The sequence below is a fragment of the Sylvia atricapilla genome, chromosome 14 (genome assembly GCF_009819655.1).
Source record: "Sylvia atricapilla isolate bSylAtr1 chromosome 14, bSylAtr1.pri, whole genome shotgun sequence".
NCBI lineage: Eukaryota > Metazoa > Chordata > Aves > Passeriformes > Sylviidae > Sylvia > Sylvia atricapilla.
The window spans coordinates 2,153,578-2,179,774 of NC_089153.1; the positions used below are offsets into that span (position 1 = coordinate 2,153,578).

Below are 26,197 nucleotides of genomic sequence, written 5' to 3' on the forward strand. Positions count from 1 at the left end.
AAACACATGCGAGTTATTAAGCTCAGGACTTAGAGACAAAACCTGGCGGCTGAAGCTGAACTTATAACCAAGGAAACACGAAGTGCTTCCTGCGCTCCATGAACGGCAGATAAGCCATTTCCTTAATTCAGTCCATCACGGAGACAGAAGTGTGCCACTCATAAAAACACGACTCCCGGAAACACGGAGGAAAACAGAGAAACGAAACTAGAGCTACAGTCAAAGCCAGTCAGCTGAGGCGACTACTGAAAAAAAGTGAAAACATTCTGGGGCTACATAGAGACACTGATGACGAGTACCCCACTCACACTACGCAGAGAATACCCAGGCAACAAAGAGGATAGTTCAGAAAGTTTTAAAAACAGAAGAAGGTCACGCTTTACAGACCTGAGGTGCACCGCTGTCGGCAATCGGCTCTCCCTCAACGGCGCCGCTGCTCGAGATCTGCTTCTCGCAGGAATCCCCGGCCAGAAGCTCCTCCGCCGACAGGACGGGCACCGGCGGCGGCGGCGGCCAAGCGGCCTCGGGCACGGCGCGGGCCGGCGCGGCCACGCACAGGTTGTAGGAGTAGGGCAAGGTGCCCTCGCAGAAGTCGGCCGGGAAGGCGGCGCCGGCCACCGAGAAGCGCTGCGCGCCCAGGCAGCGCAGCACGGCGGGCGGCCCGGCCCGGCGCAGCCGCGCCAGCACGGCCAGCGCCACGCTCAGCACCAAGAGCGCCGACAGCAGCGCCAGCGCCAGCACCAGGTAGAACTGCAGCTCGGCCGCCGGCGCCTCGGCGCCCGCCGCCCGCTCGCTCAGCTCCGGCAGCGCCTCCTGCAAGCTCTCGGCCAGCACCACGTGCAGCGTGGCCGTGGCCGACAGCGCCGGCTGCCCGTGGTCCTTCACCACGGCCACCACACGCTGCTTGGCCGCGTCCCGCTCGGACACGGCGCGCGCCGTGCGCACCTCGCCGCTGTGCAGCCCCACGCGGAACAGCGCCGGCTCCGACGCCTGCACCAGCTCGTACGACAGCCACGCGTTGCGCCCCGCGTCCGCGTCCACCGCCACCACCTTGGCCACCAGGTAGCCGGCCTCGGCCGAACGCGGCACCACCTCGAAAGGAGGCGCCGCCGCTCCCGCCGCCTCTCCCGGCGCCACGGCGGCCCCCGCGCCCGCCGCCGGCCACAGCACCCGCGGCGCGTTGTCGTTGCGGTCCAGCACGAAGACGCGCACCGTGGCCGTGGAGCTGCGCGCCGGCGCGCCGCCGTCCTGCGCCCGCACCGCCACCGCGAACTCGCGGCACTGCTCGTAGTCCAAGGAGCGCTGCGCGTACAGCGCGCCGCTCCGCGCCTCCACCGACACCAGCGGCGCCGCGCCCGCCGCGCCCGCGCTGCCGCCCGCCAGCCAGTAGCTCACGCGCCCGTTGGCGCCCGCGTCCGCGTCCCGCGCCTGCACGCGCAGCACCAGCGCGCCCGCCGCGTTGTTCTCCGCCACGTACGCGCTGTACGCCGCCTCCTCGAACACCGGCGCGTTGTCGTTCACGTCCGACACCTCCAGCACCAGCTCCGCGCTGCTCCGCAGCGCCGGCCTGCCCCGGTCCCGGGCCACCACCGTCACGCGCTGCTCGGCCGCCTGCTCGCGGTCCAGCGCGCTCGCCGTCACCACCTTGTACGAGCCGCCCGGCGACGCCACGATCGACAGCGGCGCCTCTCCCGACAGCTCGCACGACACCTGCCCGTTCTCGCCCGAGTCTCTGTCCCGCACTTTCAGCAGTGCCACCACGGTGCCGGTCGGGGCATCCTCGGGCACGGGACTCGACAGGGACAGAATGGTGATCTCCGGCGCGTTGTCATTCTCGTCCGTGATATCTATTTGAGCCTTGCTTTGACTCGTTAACCCGCCTCCATCCGTCGCCTCCAGGCTAAAGATGTATTTATTCTTCTCCTCGAAATCGAGGGGACCCGCCGTCCTGACTTCGCCGCTGTCGCTGTCGATCGTGAACAAGCTGCGTATGCTGTCCGGGACGTTGCCGAATGAGTAGGAGACCTGCCCGTTGGAGCCGGTGTCGGCGTCTGTCGCCCGTATCCGGAGCACCAGAGACCCTACTGAAAGATTCTCCGCCACTCGCGCCTCGTAGACCCTTTTGCTGAACACGGGTGGGTTGTCATTGGCGTCTGTCACGTTGATCCGAATCTGGACAGTCCCGGACCTCGCGGGCTCCCCACCATCCACCGCCGTCAGTAGCAGCTCAAAGGAGCTCTGCTTCTCACGGTCCAACGCTCTCTCCAGCACTAATTCCGGTTGCTTGCTTCCGTCAGGGTTCTCAGTCACGGCCAAAGTCAAGGACGGGTCGCCGTTGAGATGGTAAGTCAGCAGCGAGTTACTCCCAACGTCTGCATCCCGAGCCATCTCGAGCGGAAATTGAGCACCAGGAGTGATCCATTCACCGATCTCGAGGCCCAGATGAGCCTTGCTGAAGGTCGGGGAGTTGTCGTTCACGTCCTCGATGGCTACTTCGATGTGGAAAACGTTGAGGGGGTTGTGCACCAAAGCCTCGAAACTGACGGAGCAGGTCACCGACTCGCCGCACATCTCCTCCCGGTCCAGCCTCTCGTTCACGTACAGGTTCCCGTTCTCCTCACTCACAGTGAAGTATTGCTTCTCCTCGCTCAGCCGCAGCTTGCGCGCCGGCAGCTCGTCCGCGCTGAGCCCCAGGTCCCGCGCCAGCGGCCCCACGAGCGAGCCTCTGCCCAGCTCCTCGGGGATGGCGTAGCGGACCCGCTCGGCCGCCGCCCGCCACCACACGCACAGCAGCACCGCGCCCAGCAGCGCTCGCCCGCCGCCCGGCCCGCGCCTCTGCCGCCGCCTCAGCGCCATTCTCTGTGGCCACAGCTCGCCGCCGCGCTCCTGCCGGACTCCTGCCGCCGCCCGGCCTCCCTTCCAGCCGCTCTCGCTCTCACCGCAGCGCACGGGCCGCCGCAGCGCAGCCAGCCCGCTCGGGCCGCCTCGGACGCCGCTGCTCCCCGCCAAGCGCCGCCTCTCGCCGCCTCTCGCCGCCTCTCGCCGCCTCTCGCCGCCTCTCGCCGCTGCTGCTTCTGCTGGCGGGGCCGCTGCCGCTGCGGCCGGCGCCGGGCGAGCGAGCAGCCTGCGGGGGCAGGACGCTGCGGCGGCCGCGGCTCCAGCGCCGCTCGGCGGCGGCCAACAGCGACACCCGGAGGCGCCGCCACGCCACTGCAGCCGCCGGATGGCCGCGCTCGAGGGGGCCCGGCTTTGGGCGGGGCTCGGGGCTGCGCCGCCGGCGGGGTCTCTCCTCCGCTGCCCACACAGACAGCAGCAGCACCCGCTGAATTCCACCCCAAGGCGGTTCTATGTGAGATGTGCTGAGCGGTGCTTTTAGTACATTCTTTCGAGTCGTATGGAACAATGACAAGCAAACATAAATGGCCCCGCAATTACGAATGGAATTTAGTTGTTTTTAAGAAAATCACGGCTCATCTGCAGCAGCAATAAACGATAATATAGGGAAGATTTCAAGAGGATTTCCGAACTTTGTCACACCTCTTCAATTCTTATTTCAGTAAGTGGGACAAATTACTTCGAGATATAGACCACCCTAAAGCAATCTAAGCAACCCCTTTGACAAGATAGTACAGTAACATTTACTCCTTGGTTTCTGACTCATTAAAGCTGTTTCATCTGCATCTCCACATCTGAGCGCCTGATAATACAAAGGTCAATGCAACGCTGAGGCATACATACAGGTAAACAATGTTTTCAGTTTCCCATTTAAATATTTCTTTAATGGTCATTTAACCTACACCTGGGCCATGAGCAGGAACACTTTGTCATAGACTTGAACGTTGGAAGCATATCCAAAACTTCTCTGGGCAATATGTCCCATTTTCTCACAACCCACACTGCAAAGATTTCTCCTAACCAAAGCCTCTCTTCTTTTAGTTAAAAACACTTCTCTGCTGTCGTATGGCCACTGGCCCTTTTAAAATGTCCTCTGTCCATAGTTCCTATAAGACTATTCATAAATTGAAACAGCAAAAAAACACAGAAGAGTCCACACACAGATGCCACTTCTCCATGCTTGAAGACCTAAACTCCTTCAGTCCTTCTCCATAGCAGAGATGTCTAAACCTAAGACCACTTCCATGACCCTTCTGGGGACTCTATGTCCATTGGGAATGTTGGGTCAAGATCTGCATGCAGTCTACGGTCTCACAAAGAGAGTTCAGAGTGGGGGAAGGATCTCCCTCGACCTGCCGGGCACAGAACTTGTTATGCAGAGCAGGACACAATTTGAACAGCAGGTGCCCATTGGCGGCTCATGTCCCATCTTATCACCCACCAATCACCCAAAGTACTTCTCTGCTAAGCTCTTCCCTATCCCCTACTCTCTGTTCAAACTGGGGATTGCCCTAACCCAGGGCCAGCACCTTGCATTTTGCCCTGTTCCACTTCATGATGGTTGCACGGGGACACTTCTCCAGCCCATCCCTCGCTGGCATCTCTGCCCTCTCGGCCATCAACTCAAATCAGTGTCAGCCGCAAATGTCCTGAAGCTGCATCCATCCCATTGTCCATGGAGGTACTAAACAGTCCTGGTCCCAGGAAGGAGCCTGGAGGGACAGCACAAGTTTCTGCTTTCCACCTGGACATTGGGCCACGGCCTGTAACTCTTTGGGGGTGACAATCCAGCCTGTTCCTCAGCCATTTAACAGCCTCCAGATGATTGCCCAGCACGTTCCTCTGGGTGATGACGTGGAGGACACTGCACAGGTTCTCACTTTATCCCCTGGTCTGTTCATGGACACCTTGGCTGGGCTGGGTGGCCGCTCTGCACTGTGACAACTGCAGCAGAGATGTTCCTGCATTTTTACACTACAGACAGAGTGTTCCTGGGTGAGCACACATGTGATTATGAAACCCTTCCTCTTTAGAGCTGTAAACATCACAGGTGTGTGTGGGAACTGCACGTGCATTGGGACAGTTGGGACAGAGGAGAATTTCTGTTACAGTTCTGCTGCTTTATCTCGGCCTAGATCAGGATGAAAAACTTGGAGAAGGCAGAGTCGAGTTTGGTCTTGGTTGTTTATTACCTTATCTACTAACAGTATTTACAGCATGAGCTCCAGCATGCCAGCTAGAGAAACGAGGCAAAATGCAGGGCTTCCAACTTTCACCAAGGCTATTTAAGAGATAGTTACCCAGTACGAAAACGACAATTGTATCATTTAGGTTTCTGACCCAATAATGACCATTTGATGTTCACAATGCAGATATCTTTCACTTACTTGAAAAAGCTACCCAGATCCGTAAAGAAGACACAAGAAGGTGAAGAAGAACTTTGACAATGCTCTGAATCCTCCATCTTTGCCTATACACACTGCTATATATCAAAGCTATGTTTTCACCATGTGAGATCACACAACAGCAATTGAACTACACACCCACAGCTCCTGTGCTATCACACAATCTCAGAAGCCTCTTCCAAGGCCTCAAGTCAAATGTGGTGCCTGCCCAAGGGTCTGCACTCCTCAGCTCAGAAAGCCTGAAAATTTCAGCCTCCAGGGTACCAACAACCTTTCACATAAGATCAGACACACTGAGGTTGAGCTCATGACAACAAGCAGGGCAACATTTACACACATACAGAAGTCAACAGAGGCAATAACATTTTGTAGGTCTCGCTCTACAGAAGCAGCTAAATTCACACTCTACTCCATCAGGCACAGCCTTGTGTTATCTGTGACATGTGACAAGCAAGGGAATGACCGACTTCTTCCCTACCCTCACACAAAGAGCTCCCTTCCCATTTTTTTCTCCTATGCCATGTAGCTGGAAGGGTTTTGCTTGTGCTCATCCCCTCACTGGTGATAAATCTCTAATTTACCATGGGATGATAATGCACTGCAGCCACACCCAGAAGGGAGGTACATTGGTCTGCTCACCACCATGATGAGAAGGAAATGAAGGATTCTAAAGCACACAAATGATAAACAACCATACTGAAAGATTAGCAGTCATCCAACGGAGAACGGCTCATCAAACCATTGCCTTGGAGGGAATCTCCACCCTGACTTTATCACGTGCACTTTTCCACACAGATGCAACTTCTACTAAAGTCATATTTACATGTCTTTCTCCCAACACTAACAGAACACAAAGTCACTCTCGTATCTGCTGCCTTCCAATCCCACAGGACCAAGAGGCAAGAGACATGAGCACACCATCCACTGCTAAAAAATAATCGGTTGTTGATAGCGGTAAGTATACCCAAATATACTTTACATCAAGGAAAACAAAATGAAAAAAAACAAAACAAACTCACAGTAAAGCACAAAAGATGAATCAGATAATGAAAGGAAGCATTAGAAGGCAACAAACTGTCAGCGATGCTCAGTCAAGTCTTCTAGGCCTTCATTTCAGGCCTGAAAATTCATGCCTCAGAGCACCTAGAAGTCACTGAGGTCTCAGGCTCCAACTGTAGCCCTAAACACTTACACTGGACAGCAGGACAGGGGGTTGAATTGTAAGAATTAGTGGTCCCCTCAGCAATTTTTTTTTGCAGTGTGACCTGCTCACCTTGCACAGTTATGAAACCATCATTTTAAACAGCTGCTCATTGGCCTCTTTCTCATGTTGAATCTTCTGACAAATGACAACACGTTCTCTTACTGCTTCTGCTTCCTATTCTTCCTGTTTCCCACACAAACAATTCTTTCCTGGGTGCCTGGATCAAGGATTTTCTGAAAAACAATAGTCACCATTTCAAACTTAAAAATACTGACCAGCATTGAGACAATGACCTACAACCTAATCTGGAAACAAAGGTCTGAAGGAAAGTGTAATTACAACACTGAAGAAACTCGATATCACAGTGCTGCATAGAGATACAGATGGATAATGGAGGTTCCACACAGGATTCATTAGCTCTTCTAGTAATGAATTATGGTTCTACATCAATGGTTACTGTAGAAAATGTCACTGTTGAGGACTGTCGTTGTCTTTCATGACACAGAAACCGGAATTGGAACAGAACAGAAATGGCTTTAGCACCAAGAATGAAATCAAACCATTTCTCAGCCAAACTCACACAGATTCACCAACTTTCCTGACACAGAACTGAGCTCTCACCCTCCTCACTCTGTGTCACAATCTTTAGTCTCACCATCAACACACGCAAAAATTTTGGTTGTATCTTGGCCACAGAGAAAGCAACACCTTCTGAAAACCTATATTTATGAAGTTTTATTTCTTTAATGAAATATTCAGGCTCAGGCTGGGAGGAGGTCTGAGCAACCTGGTCTGGTGGAAGATCTCCCTGTCCACGGCAGAAGAGTTGGAACAGCATGATTCTTAAGGTCCTTTTCAACACAAACCACTCCATTAGTCTGTTTCATTCATTCTATGGCTACATGTACAGCTTCAAAGTATGAAATTTCCTACTGGATAATTGTGTGTTTTGGAGTTTGCAGGATTGCCAGGCACAATGAGGATCAGCTTTACTCCTTGACAAGAAAACAAGCACACTGACAACCCACCCAACCCAACCCAAACAAATTATAAAAAAAATTAATCAACCCAGCCCGGAATGGCAAAACACCAGAAGAGTATCAACCCTGACCTCAGATTTCAGATTGTGTCAACTCTAGTGTATACACAAGACAGGAAACTCAACTGTAACTAATGCACAGGAGGCGTCACACAGGAGCTCACTGCACAGACCCCAGACAGTCATTTCCTCGGAGAGTAAGATTAAAAAAGCTCTTAGAACCACAGCTGTGGGCCTAATCTTCTAGGACAAATAGAACTGGACACAATTCATTCATTATTTTGAACTACATCACAGTGAATTCCAGCACCTGCCTCTGGATACACAAACTTCTCCTCTCTGTCCAAACATAACAGAAAAGCTGCAAATTTTGCATACAGACATCAGTAGAAGAAAAATTGTGTGCACAGATGCTCAGACTCCAAGCATCATAACTGAGATTACTCTCTTCCTCCCAATCATTTGAACAAGTCAAAAATGTTATATAGGCCATAAATTGTTCCCAGCTCTGTCACAGATCCAGCCATCCAAGTGCCATCTCAAAGGCAACATCACCATTTTTCACCCACTAGGCCATTTGAGTGCAAATCACACAATGTAAAATCCTAAGATTGTTCCTGACTAATGTTCACAAGGCCAGCAAGAGCCCTGGGGATCAACAAAACACATGCCATGTCTCCACCAGGGCCTCCTCACACACCACATCCCCAACACTCCCCCCTAACCCTTCCCAGCTCACATGGTTATCACAGATCTGCAGAATTTAGAAAGACTCCACCAAAGGAAAGGTGCTCTCACAGTCTTTCCTCACAATGGAAAATATTTGACTTCTCACCCCAGCCATGGGACAAGAAAATGATTTCTTACATTTTAAAGAAACAGATGGACAGAAATTTCTCTCTTCACCTAAAAGTATGAAAGAACCATCTTCAGATCATCAGAACAGTGAGACAGAAAATCAACACCTGCAGAGCTGAAGAGCTCACAACACTCTTCTGTGTCATATAACTCACAGTAGATGATTCATCAACTTGGTTTATAGGCCCCAAACACATTGCTTGCTCTTCCCATATGGCATCTTTCACAAGCACAATATTAAGCTTCTAAGTGACACAAATATGATGGCCTGCAAACACTTAGTAACAATCTCCAAGGGTTCTCCATGCAGCTGAAGTATATATCTTCTAGACAACGACATTACGAAGAAAAATCTCACATTGCTCCATACCTGAGACAGGCAGAGGACAGGGAATGGAGGATATCATTCCCTTGATTCTTTCATCAGACAATCAGGGACAGCTCATAGGACTGAAAATTCCAACCCTTCCCATCATCCGTGGTGTTCTTCCACCCATATATCCTAAAAACATGTGACAGTGCAGGCCCAGCTCCCCAGACCACTTTACTTCACACCACCAATTTCACGCAGCTATTTTTACTTCTCTGTACTATGGAAGCAACATTTGCCTACTCACTGAAATTCTGTGAAGACACTTCATAGATCTAAAAGGAAAAGCACAGCAGTCTTCCAAGACAGACTAAGTCAGTGAATGTCTGCACAGAGGGAACTACATCCACACAATATCTTCTGCTGCACCTTGAATCTCTCCCTTCCCACCCAAACAATTCTCTTGCCATGATAAATATTGTATAGCCAAAAGTCACCCTGCTCTATTTGACATAGCTCCACCTTCTACACCAAGAAAAAACCAAAGCAGTTCTGCCATTGCCTCCTGCATTTCCTCCTCCATACGCAGCCACCCACAGACTTTTCAAAGAGTCACAACTTCATGTGGATTCCTCATTTTCAGGACAGGCAGAAATCATCAAGGCACATCAGCAAGGACCGATTGTTGCTCGGCCAAATCCTCTCTTGGGGACAAAGATCAAAGCATGGATGACACAAAGCCTTTTCCGGATGATCTCCAATATGTATCATGGAGAACGAAAAAGGCTGAGAACAACGTGCAGAGAAGTTCTCTGCAAAGCCATCAGCACTTTGTTCAAGACACATCTAACCCATTCAAATACATGTCATGATGGGAAGATACACGAGACAGCTAAAAACTAGTATTTCTGAAAAACGTGATCTATCCTTTGAGAAGATCGCATACTAAGAGGAGCATGGATTCTACCCAGCACAGGTGACATGCGGGAAGAATACCCGGAACCTGAGAAATACCCAAACCACCGCCCTGAAGAACAGCCTGCCAGGGGCAGCCTTCTCCCTCCTGCCTTCATCACCTTGCTTTTAATCAGAGTCTAGTAGGGAAGCCAAAGAACACGGCAGAGAAATAGGAAACGAACATCAGGGGAAAGCGTGGCGGAGACATTCCGGACAGAGAAACTCACCGAGGGAGCGGAGGGATCCGCGGGGAGGGCGGCGGCCACATCCTCCTCCCCGAGCAGCGGCGCGGGCTCGTCGGGCAGCGGCCGGGCCGGGAGGGTGTCGCAGCAGCTGGCGGCCGAGAAGCGCAGCTGGCTCTTGCGCGAGTCGGCCGTGAGCGACACGTCGTGCGAGTAGGACTGCAGGAAGGCGCGCACGCCGTCGATGCCCACGAAGTGCGAGACGGGCACGCCGCGCAAGGCGCCGCTGTCGGGCGGCAGCAGGTGCCGGCGGCGCCAGCGGCGCAGGCGCAGCGCCAGCAGCAGCAGCAGGAAGGCCACGAAGAGGCACGACACGGCGGCCACGGCCAGCACCAGCCAGCGCGTCAGGCTGCCGGCCGCCTCGCCCGGCGCCGCCGCCTCGGCCGCGCTGCCCAGCTCGGCCAGCAGCTCGGCCACGCTCTCGGCCAGCACCACGCTCAGCGTGGCCGTGGCCGACAGCGCCGGCCGCCCGTGGTCCTTCACCACCACCACCAGGCTCTGGCGCGCCGCGTCGCGGGCCAGCGGGAAGCGCGCCGTGCGCACCTCGCCGCTGTGCAGCCCCACGCGGAACAGCCCCGGCTCCGTGGCCTTGGCCAGCTCGTAGGACAGCCACGCGTTCTGCCCCGCGTCCGCGTCCACCGCCACCACCTTGGCCACCAGCGCGCCGGGCTCCGACCAGCGCGGCGCCAGCTCCACGCCCGACCACGCGCCGCCCGAGCCCGCCGCGGGAGCCGCCGGCGGGTACAGCACCTGCGGCGCGTTGTCGTTCTCGTCCACGATCTGCAGCCGCACCGACACGTTGCTGCTCAGCGCCGGCGCGCCGCCGTCCTCCGCACGCACCCACAGCTGCAGCTCGCGCACCTGCTCGTAGTCCAAGGAGCGCAGCGCGTACAGCGCGCCCGTCTCCGCCTGCACCGACACGTACGACGACAGCGGCGCGCCCCGCACCCGCCCCTCCGACAGCCGGTAGCGCACGCGCGCGTTCTGCCCCCAGTCCGCGTCCGTGGCGCGCACCGTCAGCACCAGCGCGCCCGCCGCGTTGTTCTCCGCCAGCCGCGCGCTGTAGCGCTCCTCCGCGAACACCGGCGCGTTGTCGTTCACGTCCAGCACCCGCAGCGCCAGCACCGCGCTGCTCTGCAGCGCCGGCGACCCGCCGTCGGCCGCCCGCACCGTCACGTTGTACTCCGGCACCTGCTCTCGGTCCAGTTCTCTCGCTGTCACCACACGGTAGTAGTTTTCATAAGTTTTCTCCAGCCGGAATTGGACGCCCTGGTCGAGCGAGCACCGAACCTCGCCGTTCGCCCCCGAGTCCCGATCCTGCACGTGCAGTAGGGCGACCACGGTCCCGGTCGGTGCATCCTCAGATATCTCAGCTAGAGCTGACGACACTGTGAGTACGGGGGAATTGTCGTTGACATCAGTTACAAAAACCATAACATTCGTCTTGTCAAAAAGGCCCCCACCATCATGAGCCTGCACCTCCATTTTGTAGTACTCTCCTTCTTCGAAGTCCAGGCTCCGCAAGAGAGTGATCTCTCCTAGGTCAACATCTAGCTTGAAAATCTGCGAGGCCTTCTCTGTGATTTTCTTAAAGAAGTACGTCACGTGCCCGTTTAAGCCCTCGTCGGCGTCCGTGGCCGTGACCGTGACGAGGACGGAGCCCACGGGCACGTCCTCGGCCACACGCACCATGTACTCCGCCTGGCTGAACACCGGCGCGTTGTCGTTCGCGTCCACCACCGTCACTCGGATCCGAGCCGTGCCCGTCCGGGCCGGATCGCCGCCGTCACTCGCCCTCAGCACCAGCTCGTGAAACGCCGCCTCCTCCCGGTCCAGCGCCTTGGCCAGCACCAGCTCGGGACGCTGATCGCCGCCGGGGCCCGCCTGCACGGCCAGCGAGAAGTGCTCGTCGCCGCTCAGCTCGTAGCTCTGCAGAGAATTCAGTCCTGAGTCAGAATCATGAGCGTCTGGCAGGGGAAACTGCGCACCCAGTGCTGTCGTTTCAAGAATTTTCAATTCTGTTAATGCATCTCGGAATTTGGGGGCGTTGTCGTTAATGTCCCTGACTTCCACTTGGATTCCGTAAACCTCCATCTGTCCATCCACTATCAGCTCACAGCTCAGAACGCATTGCTGCACACTCTCACACAGCTCCTCTCTGTCGATCCTCTCCGCCGTCACTAAATGTCGCGTCTTCCCCTGCACAGCGAAATACTGCGTCCTACCTTTGTCCAAGATACGGACGCCGCGGTCTCTGAGCGCCGTGAGCTGCAGCCCCAGGTCCTTGGCCACGTCGCCCACGAACGAGCCCTTGGGCATCTCCTCGGGCACCGAGTAGCGCAGCTGCCCCCACGCCGCCTCCCACGCCGCCAGCAGGACGGCCCAGAGCAGAGCTCGCTGCCGCCGGCCCCAGCGCCTCCGAGCCGCGCACATCTCCGCCGCGCCACCGCCGGCACCGCAACACCGCCGCTCCGACTCCCGCTGCCGCTCAATGCTCTCAGCTCCTGCGCCCTGCGCTGCCGCCGGGCCCCGGCTGCAGAATGGAGCGGCACCGCGGGGACGATCGCGGGCCGCACGGTCGGACGGAGAGCGAGCAGCCGAGCGAGCCGATCCGCAGCGGGCGGGGCTGCCGGTAGCGCTCCGAGCTTCCTCTCGCTCCTCTCGGTCAACAGCGGCGCCCGCAGCCTCCTCCCGGCACTGCAGGCACCGAGCGCTGCCCGCCGCTGCCCGCCCGGCCCCGCTGCACACACGGGACAGGCGCCGCCGAGACGTCGCTTTTCGCCCGGCGCCGATCTCCTGCCTCCGCATTTCTCCAGCCCATCTCTGCCTTCATCCTCCAGGGCATCACGGTCGGGAGGAAGGCAGAGGCATTCCATGGGCGCCGTTTTTTAAGGGCACGGGAAACTGATCCCTTACTAATGTCATTGTATGTAAATCAAAACACATTTTCGTATTTTACCCAGTAGCTTATGTTACTTTTACTCTGTTTATTCAATGGCATCTTCAACAACAGGCTCTCAGAGAGAAAACGGGAAGATAATCGCATCTCGAAAACAAAGAGCTATCAGGTTCACTAACACAAGCGGGACGGGAGCAATTGCATTCATCTTGAAGTCAGGGAGCTAATTGCTACAGGACTGAATTACAGATAAAGACAAAGATGGAGCTAAAACTCTCCAAGAAAAGTTTCAGGACTTCAAATATTTGATTTTCCTTCCTAAGACAAACCTAATGTTTCCTTAGTTTATCCACACTTAGATTTAGTAAGGTCATTTGAGGTTTTCTGTTTTACTGAAATCAATGTGTAAAGCATTGAAGTTCATTAGTAAACTATTCATCTAAGTACTTCTTAATGACGTTGGTCCGATATGTTTTCAATGAAAGAATTATAAAAACATAAAATAAAATTACACCTGTGCCCTTGAACCCGTGCTGACCAATAATCAATGCACAAATGGCATTGAGTAACCTGCCCAAACCGTCTGGACAATCTCCCTGATACCTGATCCATTCCGATCTCACATGTCTATCCTAGTGATCAGAATTGCCGAAATTTGCCGTTCTCAGTAGACCCCAGCCCTCCGGAATTCGTCAAACTCTCTATGTAAACAGGACAGAAACACAGAAAAAAAAAAAAAAAAAAAAAAAAACCAAAACCTCTGAATAAGAAATCATTCAACACTCTTACCAGGGCACGAAATAATTATCTTGAAGAGCAAAGCACAGAAAACCGCCAGCCAGAACGGAGAAAAGGAGTCATCTAGTCCCACTACTGCATTCCCACCTAAAACAAGTGGGAATCTATTTTTTCAGTGAGGATGGAGAACGCAACTTTCCACACGCGATCCCTTTCTAAATCTGATAGAGACAAAACGAAGTTTAAGGAACGGGTTTCTGTAAAGCCATACACGAGTCTCCAGGAAACCCTTTCCAAAGAAATCAGTCAGGAAGGATGAAAACTCCAACACAAGGCATCAGTACTTTTTTAATTTCAACTGTTATGTACAATCAGCCGTTTTCCCTCCATAAAATATGGATCTACTTCAAATATTGAAAACATATGCGAGTTTATTAAGCTCAGTTCTTAGAGAAAAAACTTCGCGGCTGAAGCTGAACCTGCGACCAAGGGAGCACCAAGTGCTTCCTGCTCTCCATGAACGGCAGATAAGCCATTCGCTAAATTCAGTCCATCACAGAGAATGGACTGTGAAACTCAAAAAACCACGACCTCACGAAAAGTGGAGGAACGCGAAAGAGAAACGAAAGGAGAGCTACAGTCAAAGCCTGTCAGCTGAAGCCACTACTGAGGAAAAGTGAAAAAATTCTGCCGCTACGTGGAGACAATAATGACGAGTCCCCACTGACGCTACCGCAGAGATTACCCGGGGAATAAGGATGACATTCGGGAGAGCCTGAAAAACATAAGACGTCACGCTTTACAGACCTGAGGTGCACCGCTGTCGGCAATCGGCTCTCCCTCAACGGCGCCGCTGCTCGAGATCGGCTTCTCGCAGGAATCCCCGGCCAGAAGCTCCTCCGCCGACAGGACGGGCACCGGCGGCGGCGGCGGCCAAGCGGCCTCGGGCACGGCGCGGGCCGGCGCGGCCACGCACAGGTTGTAGGAGTAGGGCAAGGTGCCCTCGCAGAAGTCGGCCGGGAAGGCGGCGCCGGCCACCGAGAAGCGCTGCGCGCCCAGGCAGCGCAGCACGGCGGGCGGCCCGGCCCGGCGCAGCCGCGCCAGCACGGCCAGCGCCACGCTCAGCACCAAGAGCGCCGACAGCAGCGCCAGCGCCAGCACCAGGTAGAACTGCAGCTCGGCCGCCGGCGCCTCGGCGCCCGCCGCCCGCTCGCTCAGCTCCGGCAGCGCCTCCTGCAAGCTCTCGGCCAGCACCACGTGCAGCGTGGCCGTGGCCGACAGCGCCGGCTGCCCGTGGTCCTTCACCACGGCCACCACACGCTGCTTGGCCGCGTCCCACTCGGACACGGCGCGCGCCGTGCGCACCTCGCCGCTGTGCAGCCCCACGCGGAACAGCGCCGGCTCCGACGCCTGCACCAGCTCGTACGACAGCCACGCGTTGCGCCCCGCGTCCGCGTCCACCGCCACCACCTTGGCCACCAGGTAGCCGGCCTCGGCCGAACGCGGCACCACCTCGAAAGGAGGCGCCGCCGCTCCCGCCGCCTCTCCCGGCGCCACGGCGGCCCCCGCGCCCGCCGCCGGCCACAGCACCCGCGGCGCGTTGTCGTTGCGGTCCAGCACGAAGACGCGCACCGTGGCCGTGGAGCTGCGCGCCGGCGCGCCGCCGTCCTGCGCCCGCACCGCCACCGCGAACTCGCGGCACTGCTCGTAGTCCAAGGAGCGCTGCGCGTACAGCGCGCCGCTCCGCGCCTCCACCGACACCAGCGGCGCCGCGCCCGCCGCGCCCGCGCTGCCGCCCGCCAGCCAGTAGCTCACGCGCCCGTTGGCGCCCGCGTCCGCGTCCCGCGCCTGCACGCGCAGCACCAGCGCGCCCGCCGCGTTGTTCTCCGCCACGTACGCGCTGTACGCCGCCTCCTCGAACACCGGCGCGTTGTCGTTCACGTCCGACACCTCCAGCACCAGCTCCGCGCTGCTCCACAGCGCCGGCCTGCCCCGGTCCCGGGCCACCACCGTCACGCGGTGCTCGGCCGCCTGCTCGCGGTCCAGCGCGCTCGCCGTCACCACCTTGTACGAGCCGCCCGGCGACGCCACGATCGACAGCGGCGCCTCTCCCGACAGCTCGCACGACACCTGCCCGTTCTCGCCGGAGTCTGGGTCGTTCACGTTCAGCACGGCAACCACGGTGCCGACCGGTGCGTCTTCGGGCACAGGACTCGACAGGGACAGAACTGTTATCTCAGGAGGATTGTCATTCACGTCCAGCACCTCCACATCCACCTTGCAGTGCGCCACTAGACCCCCGCCGTCCGTCGCCTCCACAGCCAGGATGAATGTGCGCGTATCCTCGAAATCCAGTGCCTCCTGTAGCGTGATCGTCCCTTTTTCGGCATCCACCGCGAACTTCTGAAGCTCATTAGCCGGCATTTTACCGAAGCCGTAGGTGATGTGGGCGTTGGTTCCGGCATCAGCATCAGAGGCAGAGACGTTCAGCACTATCGATCCGGGAGGCGCGTCCTCGCGCAGGCTGACTCGGTACCGGTCCTGCGCGAACACGGGTGGGTTGTCATTGGCGTCGGTGACGTTGATCCAGAGCTGGGCGGTGCCAGTCCGGGGCGGGTCGCCGCCGTCCATTGCAGTCAGCAGCAGCCGCAGGTTCGGCTCGCTCTCCCGGTCCAGCGAGTGCCGCAGCACCAGCTCCGCGAATTTTTTGCTGTCTTGGCTCTCCTTCACCTCCACTGTGAAGTATCCGTTGGCCTCCAGCTTATATCCCTTCAGCGAGTTACTGCCCACGTCCGGATCCTCTGCCGTACCCAAGTGAAAACGGGCGCCGGGAGAAGTCAACTCGTTGATCTGCAGCTGAAATTTGTTTTGCAGAAACCGCGGTGTGTTGTCATTCACGTCCTCGATTGCCACCTCTACATGGAAAACGTTCAGCGGGTTGTGCACCAACACCTCGAAGCTCACGGAGCAGGTCACCGACTGGCCGCACATCTCCTCCCGGTCCAGCCTCTCGTTCACGTACAGGTTCCCGTTCTCCTCATTCACAGTGAAATATTTCAACTGCTTCTTGCCGCCAGACGCCACCTGCAGCTTGCGCGCCGGCAGCTCGTCCGCGCTGAGCCCCAGGTCCCGCGCCAGCGGCCCCACGAGCGAGCCTCTGCCCAGCTCCTCGGGGATGGCGTAGCGGACCCGCTCGGCCGCCGCCCGCCACCACACGCACAGCAGCACCGCGCCCAGCAGCGCTCGCCCGCCGCCCGGCCCGCGCCTCTGCCGCCGCCTCAGCGCCATTCTCTGTGGCCACAGCTCGCCGCCGCGCTCCTGCCGGACTCCTGCCGCCGCCCGGCCTCCCTTCCAGCCGCTCTCGCTCTCACCGCAGCGCACGGGCCGCCGCAGCGCAGCCAGCCCGCTCGGGCCGCCTCGGACGCCGCTGCTCCCCGCCAAGCGCCGCCTCTCGCCGCCTCTCGCCGCCTCTCGCCGCCTCTCGCCGCTGCTGCTTCTGCTGGCGGGGCCGCTGCCGCTGCGGCCGGCGCCGGGCGAGCGAGCAGCCTGCGGGGGCAGGACGCTGCGGCGGCCGCGGCTCCAGCGCCGCTCGGCGGCGGCCAACAGCGACACCCGGAGGCGCCGCCCGCGCCACTGCAGCCGCCGGATGGCCGCGCTCGAGGGGGCCCGGCTTTGGGCGGGGCTCGGGGCTGCGCCGCCGGCGGGGTCTCTCCTCCGCTGCCCACACAGACAGCAGCAGCTCCCGCTGAATTCCACCCCAAGGCGGCTCTGTGTGAGATGTGCTGAGCGGTGCTTTTAGTACATTCTTGCGAGTCACTCTAAACAATCAAAAGCAAGCATTGATGCTAGTGGAGAAAAGAACGGAATTCAGCTGCTCTTGATAAAATCACGGCTCATCAACAGCAGCAATAAACGATAATATAGGGAGGACTTCAAGAGATTTTCCGAAATTTGAGACATCACTTTAATTCTCCTTTTATTATCTCAGACAAATTAATTTCAGATATCGATCACCCTAAAGCAATGTAAGGAACCCCTAAACCAAGATACCAGAATAACATTTACTCCTTTGTTAATGACTCAATAAAGTTGTTGCATCTGCATCTCCACATCTGAGCGCCCGATAATAGAAAGTTCAGAGCAATGCTGAGGCATTCATATAGGTAAACAATGTTTCCATTTGCAACTTTAACTATTCTTCAAAGGTCATTTATTCCACATCTCTTTCATAGGCAGAAACACTTCCAGTTAGACTTCAATGCTGGAAGCATATCCAAAACTTCTCTGCGCAATATGATCAATTTTCTCACAACCCACACTAAAAAGCTTTCTTCTAATGAAAACATTCCTTCTTTTGGTTAAAAACACTTGTCCACTGCCCTATGATCACAGGCCCTGATAAAAAGAGCTGTGTCCATATTTCCTATAGACCTATTCATGAATTTAAAAAGAAAAAAAAAAAAAAATAAAAAGCACCCACATTTGAAAAGTCTACACGGAGATATAATTTCGCCATGCTTGAAGACCTAAACTTCTTCAGTGCTTCTGCAAAGCAGAGATATTCGAACCCTAAAATCACTGTCATAATACTTATGGGGACTCTGTGTCCATTTGGGATCTTGGCTCAAGATCTGCATGCAGTCTATGGTCTCACAAAAGAAACTTAAGATGGGGGGGAAGGATCTCCCTCGACCTGCCGGGCACAGAACTTGTTATGCAGAGCAGGACACAATTTGAACAGCAGTTGCCCATTGGCGGCTCATGGCCCATCTTATCACCTACCAATCACCCAAAGTACTTCTCTGCTAAGCTCTTCCCTATCCCCTACTCTCTGTTCAAACTGGGGATTGCCCTAACCCAGGGCCAGCACCTTGCACTTTGCCCTGTTCCACTTCATGATGGTTGCATGGGGACACTTCTCCAGCCCATCCCTCGCTGGCATCTCTGCCCTCTCGGCCATCAACTCAAATTGGTGTCAGCCGCAAATGTCCTGAAGCTGCATCCATCCCATTGTCCATGGAGGTACTAAACAGTCCTGGTCCCAGGAAGGAGCCTGGAGGGACAGCACAAGTTACTGCTTTCCACCTGGACATTGGGCCAGGGCCTGTAACTCTTTGGAGGTGACAATCCAGCCTGTTCCTCAGCCATTTAACAGCCTCCAGATGATTGCCCAGCACGTTCCTCTGGGTGATGACGTGGAGGACACTGCACAGGTTCTCACTTTATCCCCTGGTCTGTTCATGGACACCTTGGCTGGGCTGGGTGGCCGCTCTGCACTGTGACAACTGCAGCAGAGATGTTCCTGCATTTTTACACTACAGACAGAGTGTTCCTGGGTGAGTACACATGTGATTATGAAACCCTTCCTCTTTACAGCTGTAAACATCACAGGTGTGTGTGGGAACTGCACCGGCATTGGGACAGTTGGGACAGAGGAGACTTTCTGTTACAGTTCTGCTGCTTTATCTCGGCCTAGATCAGGATGAAAATACGGGGAATATAGAGTCGAGTTTGGTCTTGGTTGTTTATTACCTTATTTACTAACAGTATTTGCAGCACGAGCTCCAGCATGCCAGCTAGAGAAACGAGGCAAAATGCAGGGCCTCTAACTTTCACCAAGGCTATTTAAGAGATAGTTACCCTGCACCAAAGTGACACCTATGTCATTTAGGTATTTGACCCAATATTGACCATTTGATGTTCACAATGCAGGTATCTCTCAGCCAAGGAGAAAAAGAGGAGACCTTCCACATAAAATCAGTCACACTGAGGTTGGGCTCATGACAACAATCAGGGCAACAGTTGCATAGAGAAGTCAACAGATGCAATAACATTTGTAGGTCTCTCTTGCTCTACAGAAGCAGCTCAATTCACACTCTACTCCATCAGGCACAGCCTTGTGTTATCTGTAATATATGACAAGCGAGGGAATGAGCAACTTCTTCTCTACCCTCACACAAAGAGCTCCATTCCCTTTTTCTTCCTCCTATGCCATGTAGCTGGAAGGGTTTCACTTGTGCCCATCTCCTCACTGGAGATAAATCTCTAATTTACCATGGGATGATAATGCACTGCACCTATACCCAGAAGGGAGGTGCATTGGTCTGCTCACCACCATGATGAGAAGGAAATGAAGGATTCTGAAGCACACAAATGATAAACAACCATACTGAAAGATCAGCAGTCATCCAACGGAGAACGGCTCATCAAACCATTGCCTTGGAGGGAATCTCCACCCTGACTTTATCACGTGCTCTTTTCCACACAGATGCAACGTCTACTAAAGTCATGTTTACATATATTTCTCCTAACAGTAACAGAACACAAAGTCACTCTCCTATCTCCTGCCTTCCAATCCCACTGGAACAAAAGCAAGAGGCATGAACCCACCATCCATTACTAAAAGAGAGAGGTTGTTGTTAATACTAACTGTACCTGCATACAGAGTAAATCAAGGAAAAAAAATATGAAAAAAAATACAAACACCAAAACAAAAAACCTATCAAAAATGCCAAAGCATGAATCAGATAATGAAAGGAAGCATTAGAAGACAACAAGCTGTCAGACATGCTCACAGTCAAGTCTTCTTGGCCTTGATTTCAGGACTGAAATTTCATCCCTCAGAGCACCAAGAAGTCACTGAGGTCTCAAGCTTGGAAGTCTGGCCCTAAACACTTACTCTGGACAGCAGGACACGGGGTTTCATTGGAAGAATTAGTCCTTTCCTTACTAACTTCTTCTGTTGTGTGACCTGCTCACCTTGCACAGTTATGAAACCATCATTTTAAACAGCTGCTCATTGGCCTCTTTCTCATGTTGAACCTCCTGACAAATTACAAGGGATTATCCTATTGCTTCTGCTTCCTATTTTCCCTGTTTCCTACAGCTGCAAGTCTTCCCAAGATTGCTAAAGGCAGGATGTGCTGAAAAACAATAGTCACTGTTTCAAATTTAAAAGTACTGACGAGAATTGTGACAATGAGCTGCAACCTAATCTGGAAACAAAGGTCTGAAAGAAAGTGTAATTACAATTCTGAAGAAACTTGATATCACAATGTTGCATAGAGATACAGATGGATAATGGAGGTTTCACACAGGATTAATTGCCTATACCAGCACAGAATTATGGTTCTACATGAACTGCTACTGTGGAAAATGTCACTGTTGAGAACTGTCATTGTCTTTTATGACAGAGAAACCAGGATCAGAACAGAACAGAAGTGGCACTGGCTTTGGAACCAAGCATGAAATCAAACCAGTTCTCAGCCATACCCACATGGATTCACCAAATTTAATGGCATGAAATGGAGCTCCTACCCTCCTCACTCTGTGTCACAGCCTTTACTTTCACCATCAACATACACCAAAATTTTGGATGTATCTTGGCCACAGAGAAAACAACACCTTGGGGAAACATATATTTATGAAGTTGTATTTCTTAAATGCAATACTCAAGGTCAGGCTGGATGCGGCTCTGAAAACCTGGTCTGGTGGAAGATGTCCCTATCCATGGGAGAGGAGTTGAAGGAGATGATCTTTAAGGTCCTTTTAAACATAAACCATTCCGCAATTCTGTGTTTCTCTGATTCTCTGATTACATGTACAGCTTCAAACTATCGATGAGAGATACTTTCCCTAATGGAAAATTCTGTTTTTCAGTTTGCAGGATTGCCAGGCAAAATGAGGATCAGCTTTACTACTTGACAAGAAAAGAAGAAAACAAACAACCCACCCAGCCCAATCATCAAAAAAACATAATCAACCCAGCCAAGAATGGCAAAACACCAGAAGAGTATCAACCCTGACCTCACATTTCAGATTGTGTCAACTCTAGTATACACACAACACAGAAAACTCAACTGTAACTAATGCACAGGAGGCCTCACACAGGAGCTCACTGCACAGACCCCAGAAAGTCATTTCCTTGGAGAGTAAGATTAAAAAAGCTCTTGGAACCACAGCTGTGGGCCTAATCTACAGGGAGAAATGGAATTTGGCACAATTCATTCATTGGTTTTGAACTATATTACAGTGAATTCCAGCCCTGCCTCTGGATACACAGACTTCGTCTCTCCGTCCAAACATAACAGGAAACCTAAAAATTTTGCACACAGACATCAGTAGAAGAAAGTTTGTGTGCACAGCTGCTCAGATCCCAGGCATCACAACTGAGATTACTCTGTTCCTCCCAATCATTTGAACAAGTCAAAAATGTTATATAGGCCATAAATTGTTCCCAGCTCTGTCACAGATCCAGCCATTCAAGTACCAGCTCAAAGGCATCATCACAGTTTTTCACCCGCAAGGCCATCTGAGTGCAAATCACACAATATAAAATCATAAGATTGCTCCTGACTCATGTTCATAAGGCCAGCAAGAGCCCTGGGGATCAACAAAACACATGCCATGTCTCCTCCTCACACACCACACCCCCAACACTACCCCCTAACCCTTCCCAGCTCACATGGTTCTCACAGATCTGCAGAATTTAGAGAGACTCCACCAAAGGAAAGGTGCTCACACAGTCTCTCATCACCAGGGATAATATTTGACTTCTCACCCCAGCCATGGGACAAGAAAAAGCTTTTCTTACATTTTAAAGAAACAGGTCGACGGAAATTTCTCTCTTCACCTACAAACATGAAAGAACCATCTTCAGATCATTAGAACAGTGAGACAGAAAATCAACACCTGCAGAGCTGAAGAGCTCACAACACTCTTCTGAGTTACATAATTCAGAGTAGACGAATAATAACTTGGTTTATAGGCCCCAAACACATAGCTTGCTCTTCCCATATGACATAATTAAAAAGTGCAATATCAAACTTTTAAGTGGCACAATTATGATGGCAGCAAACACTTAGTAACAGCCTCCAAGGGTTCTCTAAGCAGCTGGAATACATTTCTTCTAGACAATGAGATTGGGAACTAAAACCTCACATTTCTCCATACTAGAGACAGGAAGTGGACAGGGAATAGAGGAAATCATTCCCTTGAGTCTTTCATCAGACCATCAGGGACAGCTCACAGAAGTCAAATTTCCAACCCTTAGTATGATATCATCCCTGGTGTTCTTCCACCAATATATCTTAAAAACATGTGACACTGCAGGCCCAGCTCCCCAGACCACTTTTCTTCACACCACTAAATTAAATCACTGCACTATGGAAACTCCATTTGGCTGCTCACTGAAGTGCTCAGAAGACATTTCACAACTCTAAAAGCAAAGGCCCAGCAGTCTTCCAAGACAGACTGAGTCAGTGAATATCTGCACAGGGGGAATTATGTCCACCTTGTATCTCGTGCTGCTGCTTGAATCTCTCCTGTCCCACCTACACAATTCTCTTGCCATCTGAAATATTTTATAGCCAAGACACATCCTTTCCATTTGACAGTGTTCGACTTTCAAAAACAAGAAAAACCAAAGCAGTTCTGCCATTTCCTCTTGCATTTCCTCCTGCACATGCAGCCACCCACAGGCTTTTAAAAGGGTCACAGCTTCAAGAGGATCCTTTATCTTTAGAACAGGCTGACAGACATAATCAAGGATCACGTTTTTACCGTGCCCAATCCTCCACCGAGGACAAAGATCAAAGCATGGATGACACAAAGCCTTTTCCTGATGACCACTACTATGTATCGTGGAGAACGATAAAGGCTGAGAACAACCTGCAGAGAAGTTCCATCCAAAGCCATCAGCACTTTGTTCAAGACACATTCAAACCATTCAAGGACATGTCCTCCTTGCTAAACACACAAGTCGGATAAAAAGCTGTATTTCTAATAACGAGACACAGCCGTTCAGAAGAATAAATACTAACAGGAACATGAATTCTACACAGCACAGGTGACAGAAGGGGAAGAATACCTGGAACCTGATAGATTACCAAACTTCCGATCTCAGGAAGAGCCTGCCAGCAGCAGCCTTCTCCATCCTTCCTCCTTCACTACCTGGAAGGTGGAGGACCGATCCCATTTTCACATGACAGCAACGGGCACCAGCCCTCAGAATGTCACCGAAGGAAACCCTGCCTTGCTTTTCAGCCAAGTCTCCTATGCGAGCCACAAAACAAGATGGGGAAACGGCAAACGAGCATCAGGCCAAAGCGTGGCGGAGACATTCTGGACAGAGAAACTCACCGAGGGAGCGGAGGGATCCGCGGGGAGGGCGGCGGCCACATCCTCCTCCCCGAGCAGCGGCGCGGGCTCGTCGGGCAGCGGCCGGGCCGGGAGGGTGTCGCAGCAGCTGGCGGCCGAGAAGCGCAGCTGGCTCTTGCGCGAGTCGGCCGTGAGCGACACGTCGTGCGAGTAGGACTGCAGGAAGGCGCGCACGCCGTCGATGCCCACGAAGTGCGAGACGGGCACGCCGCGCAAGGCGCCGCTGTCGGGCGGCAGCAGGTGCCGGCGGCGCCAGCGGCGCAGGCGCAGCGCCAGCAGCAGCAGCAGGAAGGCCACGAAGAGGCACGACACGGCGGCCACGGCCAGCACCAGCCAGCGCGTCAGGCTGCCGGCCGCCTCGCCCGGCGCCGCCGCCTCGGCCGCGCTGCCCAGCTCGGCCAGCAGCTCGGCCACGCTCTCGGCCAGCACCACGCTCAGCGTGGCCGTGGCCGACAGCGCCGGCCGCCCGTGGTCCTTCACCACCACCACCAGGCTCTGGCGCGCCGCGTCGCGGGCCAGCGGGAAGCGCGCCGTGCGCACCTCGCCGCTGTGCAGCCCCACGCGGAACAGCCCCGGCTCCGTGGCCTTGGCCAGCTCGTAGGACAGCCACGCGTTCTGCCCCGCGTCCGCGTCCACCGCCACCACCTTGGCCACCAGCGCGCCGGGCTCCGACCAGCGCGGCGCCAGCTCCACGCCCGACCACGCGCCGCCCGAGCCCGCCGCGGGAGCCGCCGGCGGGTACAGCACCTGCGGCGCGTTGTCGTTCTCGTCCACGATCTGCAGCCGCACCGACACGTTGCTGCTCAGCGCCGGCGCGCCGCCGTCCTCCGCACGCACCCACAGCTGCAGCTCGCGCACCTGCTCGTAGTCCAAGGAGCGCAGCGCGTACAGCGCGCCCGTCTCCGCCTGCACCGACACGTACGACGACAGCGGCGCGCCCCGCACCCGCCCCTCCGACAGCCGGTAGCGCACGCGCGCGTTCTGCCCCCAGTCCGCGTCCGTGGCGCGCACCGTCAGCACCAGCGCGCCCGCCGCGTTGTTCTCCGCCAGCCGCGCGCTGTAGCGCTCCTCCGCGAACACCGGCGCGTTGTCGTTCACGTCCAGCACCCGCAGCGCCAGCACCGCGCTGCTCTGCAGCGCCGGCGACCCGCCGTCGGCCGCCCGCACTGTCACGTTGTACTCTGGCACCTGCTCTCGGTCCAGTTCTCTCGTTGTCAGTACGTGATAGTAGCTGCCGTGTGATCTCTCCAGTCGGAACGGGGCGCCCTCATCGAGCGAGCAGCGCACTTCGCCATTCGCCCCCGAGTCCCGGTCCTGAACGTGCAGCAGGGCGACCACAGTCCCAGATGGGGCGTCCTCAGAAATCTCACTCAGCGCTGATCGTACCAAAATCACCGGTGTGTTATCGTTTATGTCTGTGACGGTGATCCCGACTTTGGCAGTGTCGAAAAGACCTCCGCCGTCCCGTCCCTGTACCTCTAGTTCATAAGAGTAGCCTTCCTCGTAGTCCAGACTTCGCAACAAAGTGATCGCACCCGTGTCTGAGTCTAGATGGAAGATATCCGATGCCATGTCCGACACTTTTTTCAATGAGTATTTCACCTGCCCGTACAAGCCCTCGTCGGCGTCCGTGGCCGTGACCGTGACGAGGACGGAGCCCACGGGCACGTCCTCGGCCACACGCACCGTGTACTCCGCCTGGCTGAACACCGGCGCGTTGTCGTTCGCGTCCACCACCGTCACTCGGATCCGAGCCGTGCCCGTCCGGGCCGGATCGCCGCCGTCACTCGCCCTCAGCACCAGCTCGTGAAACGCCGCCTCCTCCCGGTCCAGCGCCTTCGCCAGCACCAGCTCGGGACGCTGATCGCCGCCGGGGCCCGCCTGCACGGCCAGCGAGAAGTGCTCGTCGCCGCTCAGCTCGTAGCTCTGCAAAGAATTCCGGCCTGAGTCCGGGTCGTGAGCCCCGGCCAGGGGAAACCGCGACCCCGGGGCTGTCATCTCGCTTATTCTCTCTTCCAGCTCTACTTCCTTGAAGCTGGGAGCGTTGTCATTGACGTCCGTGATTTCCACTTCGATTGCGTAAACCTGCATCTGTCCGTCCACTATCAGCTCACAGCTCAGCACGCATTTCTCCACCAGCCGGCAAAGCTGCTCTCTGTCGATCCTCTCCGCCGTCACTAAATGTCCCGTCTTCCCGTGCACAGCGAAATACTGCGTCCTACCTTCAGATACTGTTTGAAAGCCGCCGTCTCGGAGCGCCGTGAGCTGCAGCCCCAGGTCCTTGGCCACGTCGCCCACGAACGAGCCCTTGGGCATCTCCTCGGGCACCGAGTAGCGCAGCTGCCCCCACGCCGCCTCCCACGCCGCCAGCAGGACGGCCCAGAGCAGAGCTCGCTGCCGCCGGCCCCAGCGCCTCCTCGCCGCGCACATCTCCGCCGGGACTCCGCTCCTCCGCCTGCAGCTCCTCGCCGCCAACCCAGACAGCGCCGGCT

General features: G+C 55.0%; 4 protein-coding genes across 4 annotated transcripts; all 4 read right to left on the bottom strand.

Annotated features, from left to right (window-relative positions):
• Positions 1–372: 372 nt before the first annotated feature.
• On the bottom strand, positions 373–2,863 carry LOC136367697 (protocadherin gamma-B5-like). The gene has a single exon (XM_066329499.1). It carries the CDS (start codon positions 2,854–2,856, stop codon positions 373–375), a length of 2,484 nt encoding a protein of 827 aa, XP_066185596.1. The 5' UTR covers positions 2,857–2,863.
• Positions 2,864–2,935: 72 nt separating this feature from the next.
• On the bottom strand, positions 2,936–12,465 carry LOC136367698 (protocadherin gamma-A5-like). Its single transcript, XM_066329500.1, has 3 exons — positions 9,896–12,465; positions 9,019–9,046; positions 2,936–3,294 (listed from the first exon to the last, which is right to left on the bottom strand). The coding sequence occupies exons 1-3, from the start codon at positions 12,341–12,343 to the stop codon at positions 2,936–2,938; spliced, it is 2,835 nt and encodes a 944-aa protein (XP_066185597.1). The 5' UTR covers positions 12,344–12,465.
• Positions 12,466–14,339: 1,874 nt separating this feature from the next.
• LOC136367699 (protocadherin gamma-B5-like) lies at positions 14,340–16,842 on the bottom strand. The gene has a single exon (XM_066329502.1). The coding sequence runs from the start codon at positions 16,833–16,835 to the stop codon at positions 14,340–14,342; it is 2,496 nt and encodes an 831-aa protein (XP_066185599.1). The 5' UTR covers positions 16,836–16,842.
• Positions 16,843–16,914: 72 nt separating this feature from the next.
• Positions 16,915–26,135, bottom strand: LOC136367700 (protocadherin gamma-A2-like). The gene is made up of 3 exons (XM_066329503.1): positions 23,688–26,135; positions 21,797–21,858; positions 16,915–17,365 (listed from the first exon to the last, which is right to left on the bottom strand). Exons 1-3 carry the CDS (start codon positions 26,133–26,135, stop codon positions 16,915–16,917), a joined length of 2,961 nt encoding a protein of 986 aa, XP_066185600.1.
• Between the last annotated feature and the right edge of the window lie 62 nt (positions 26,136–26,197).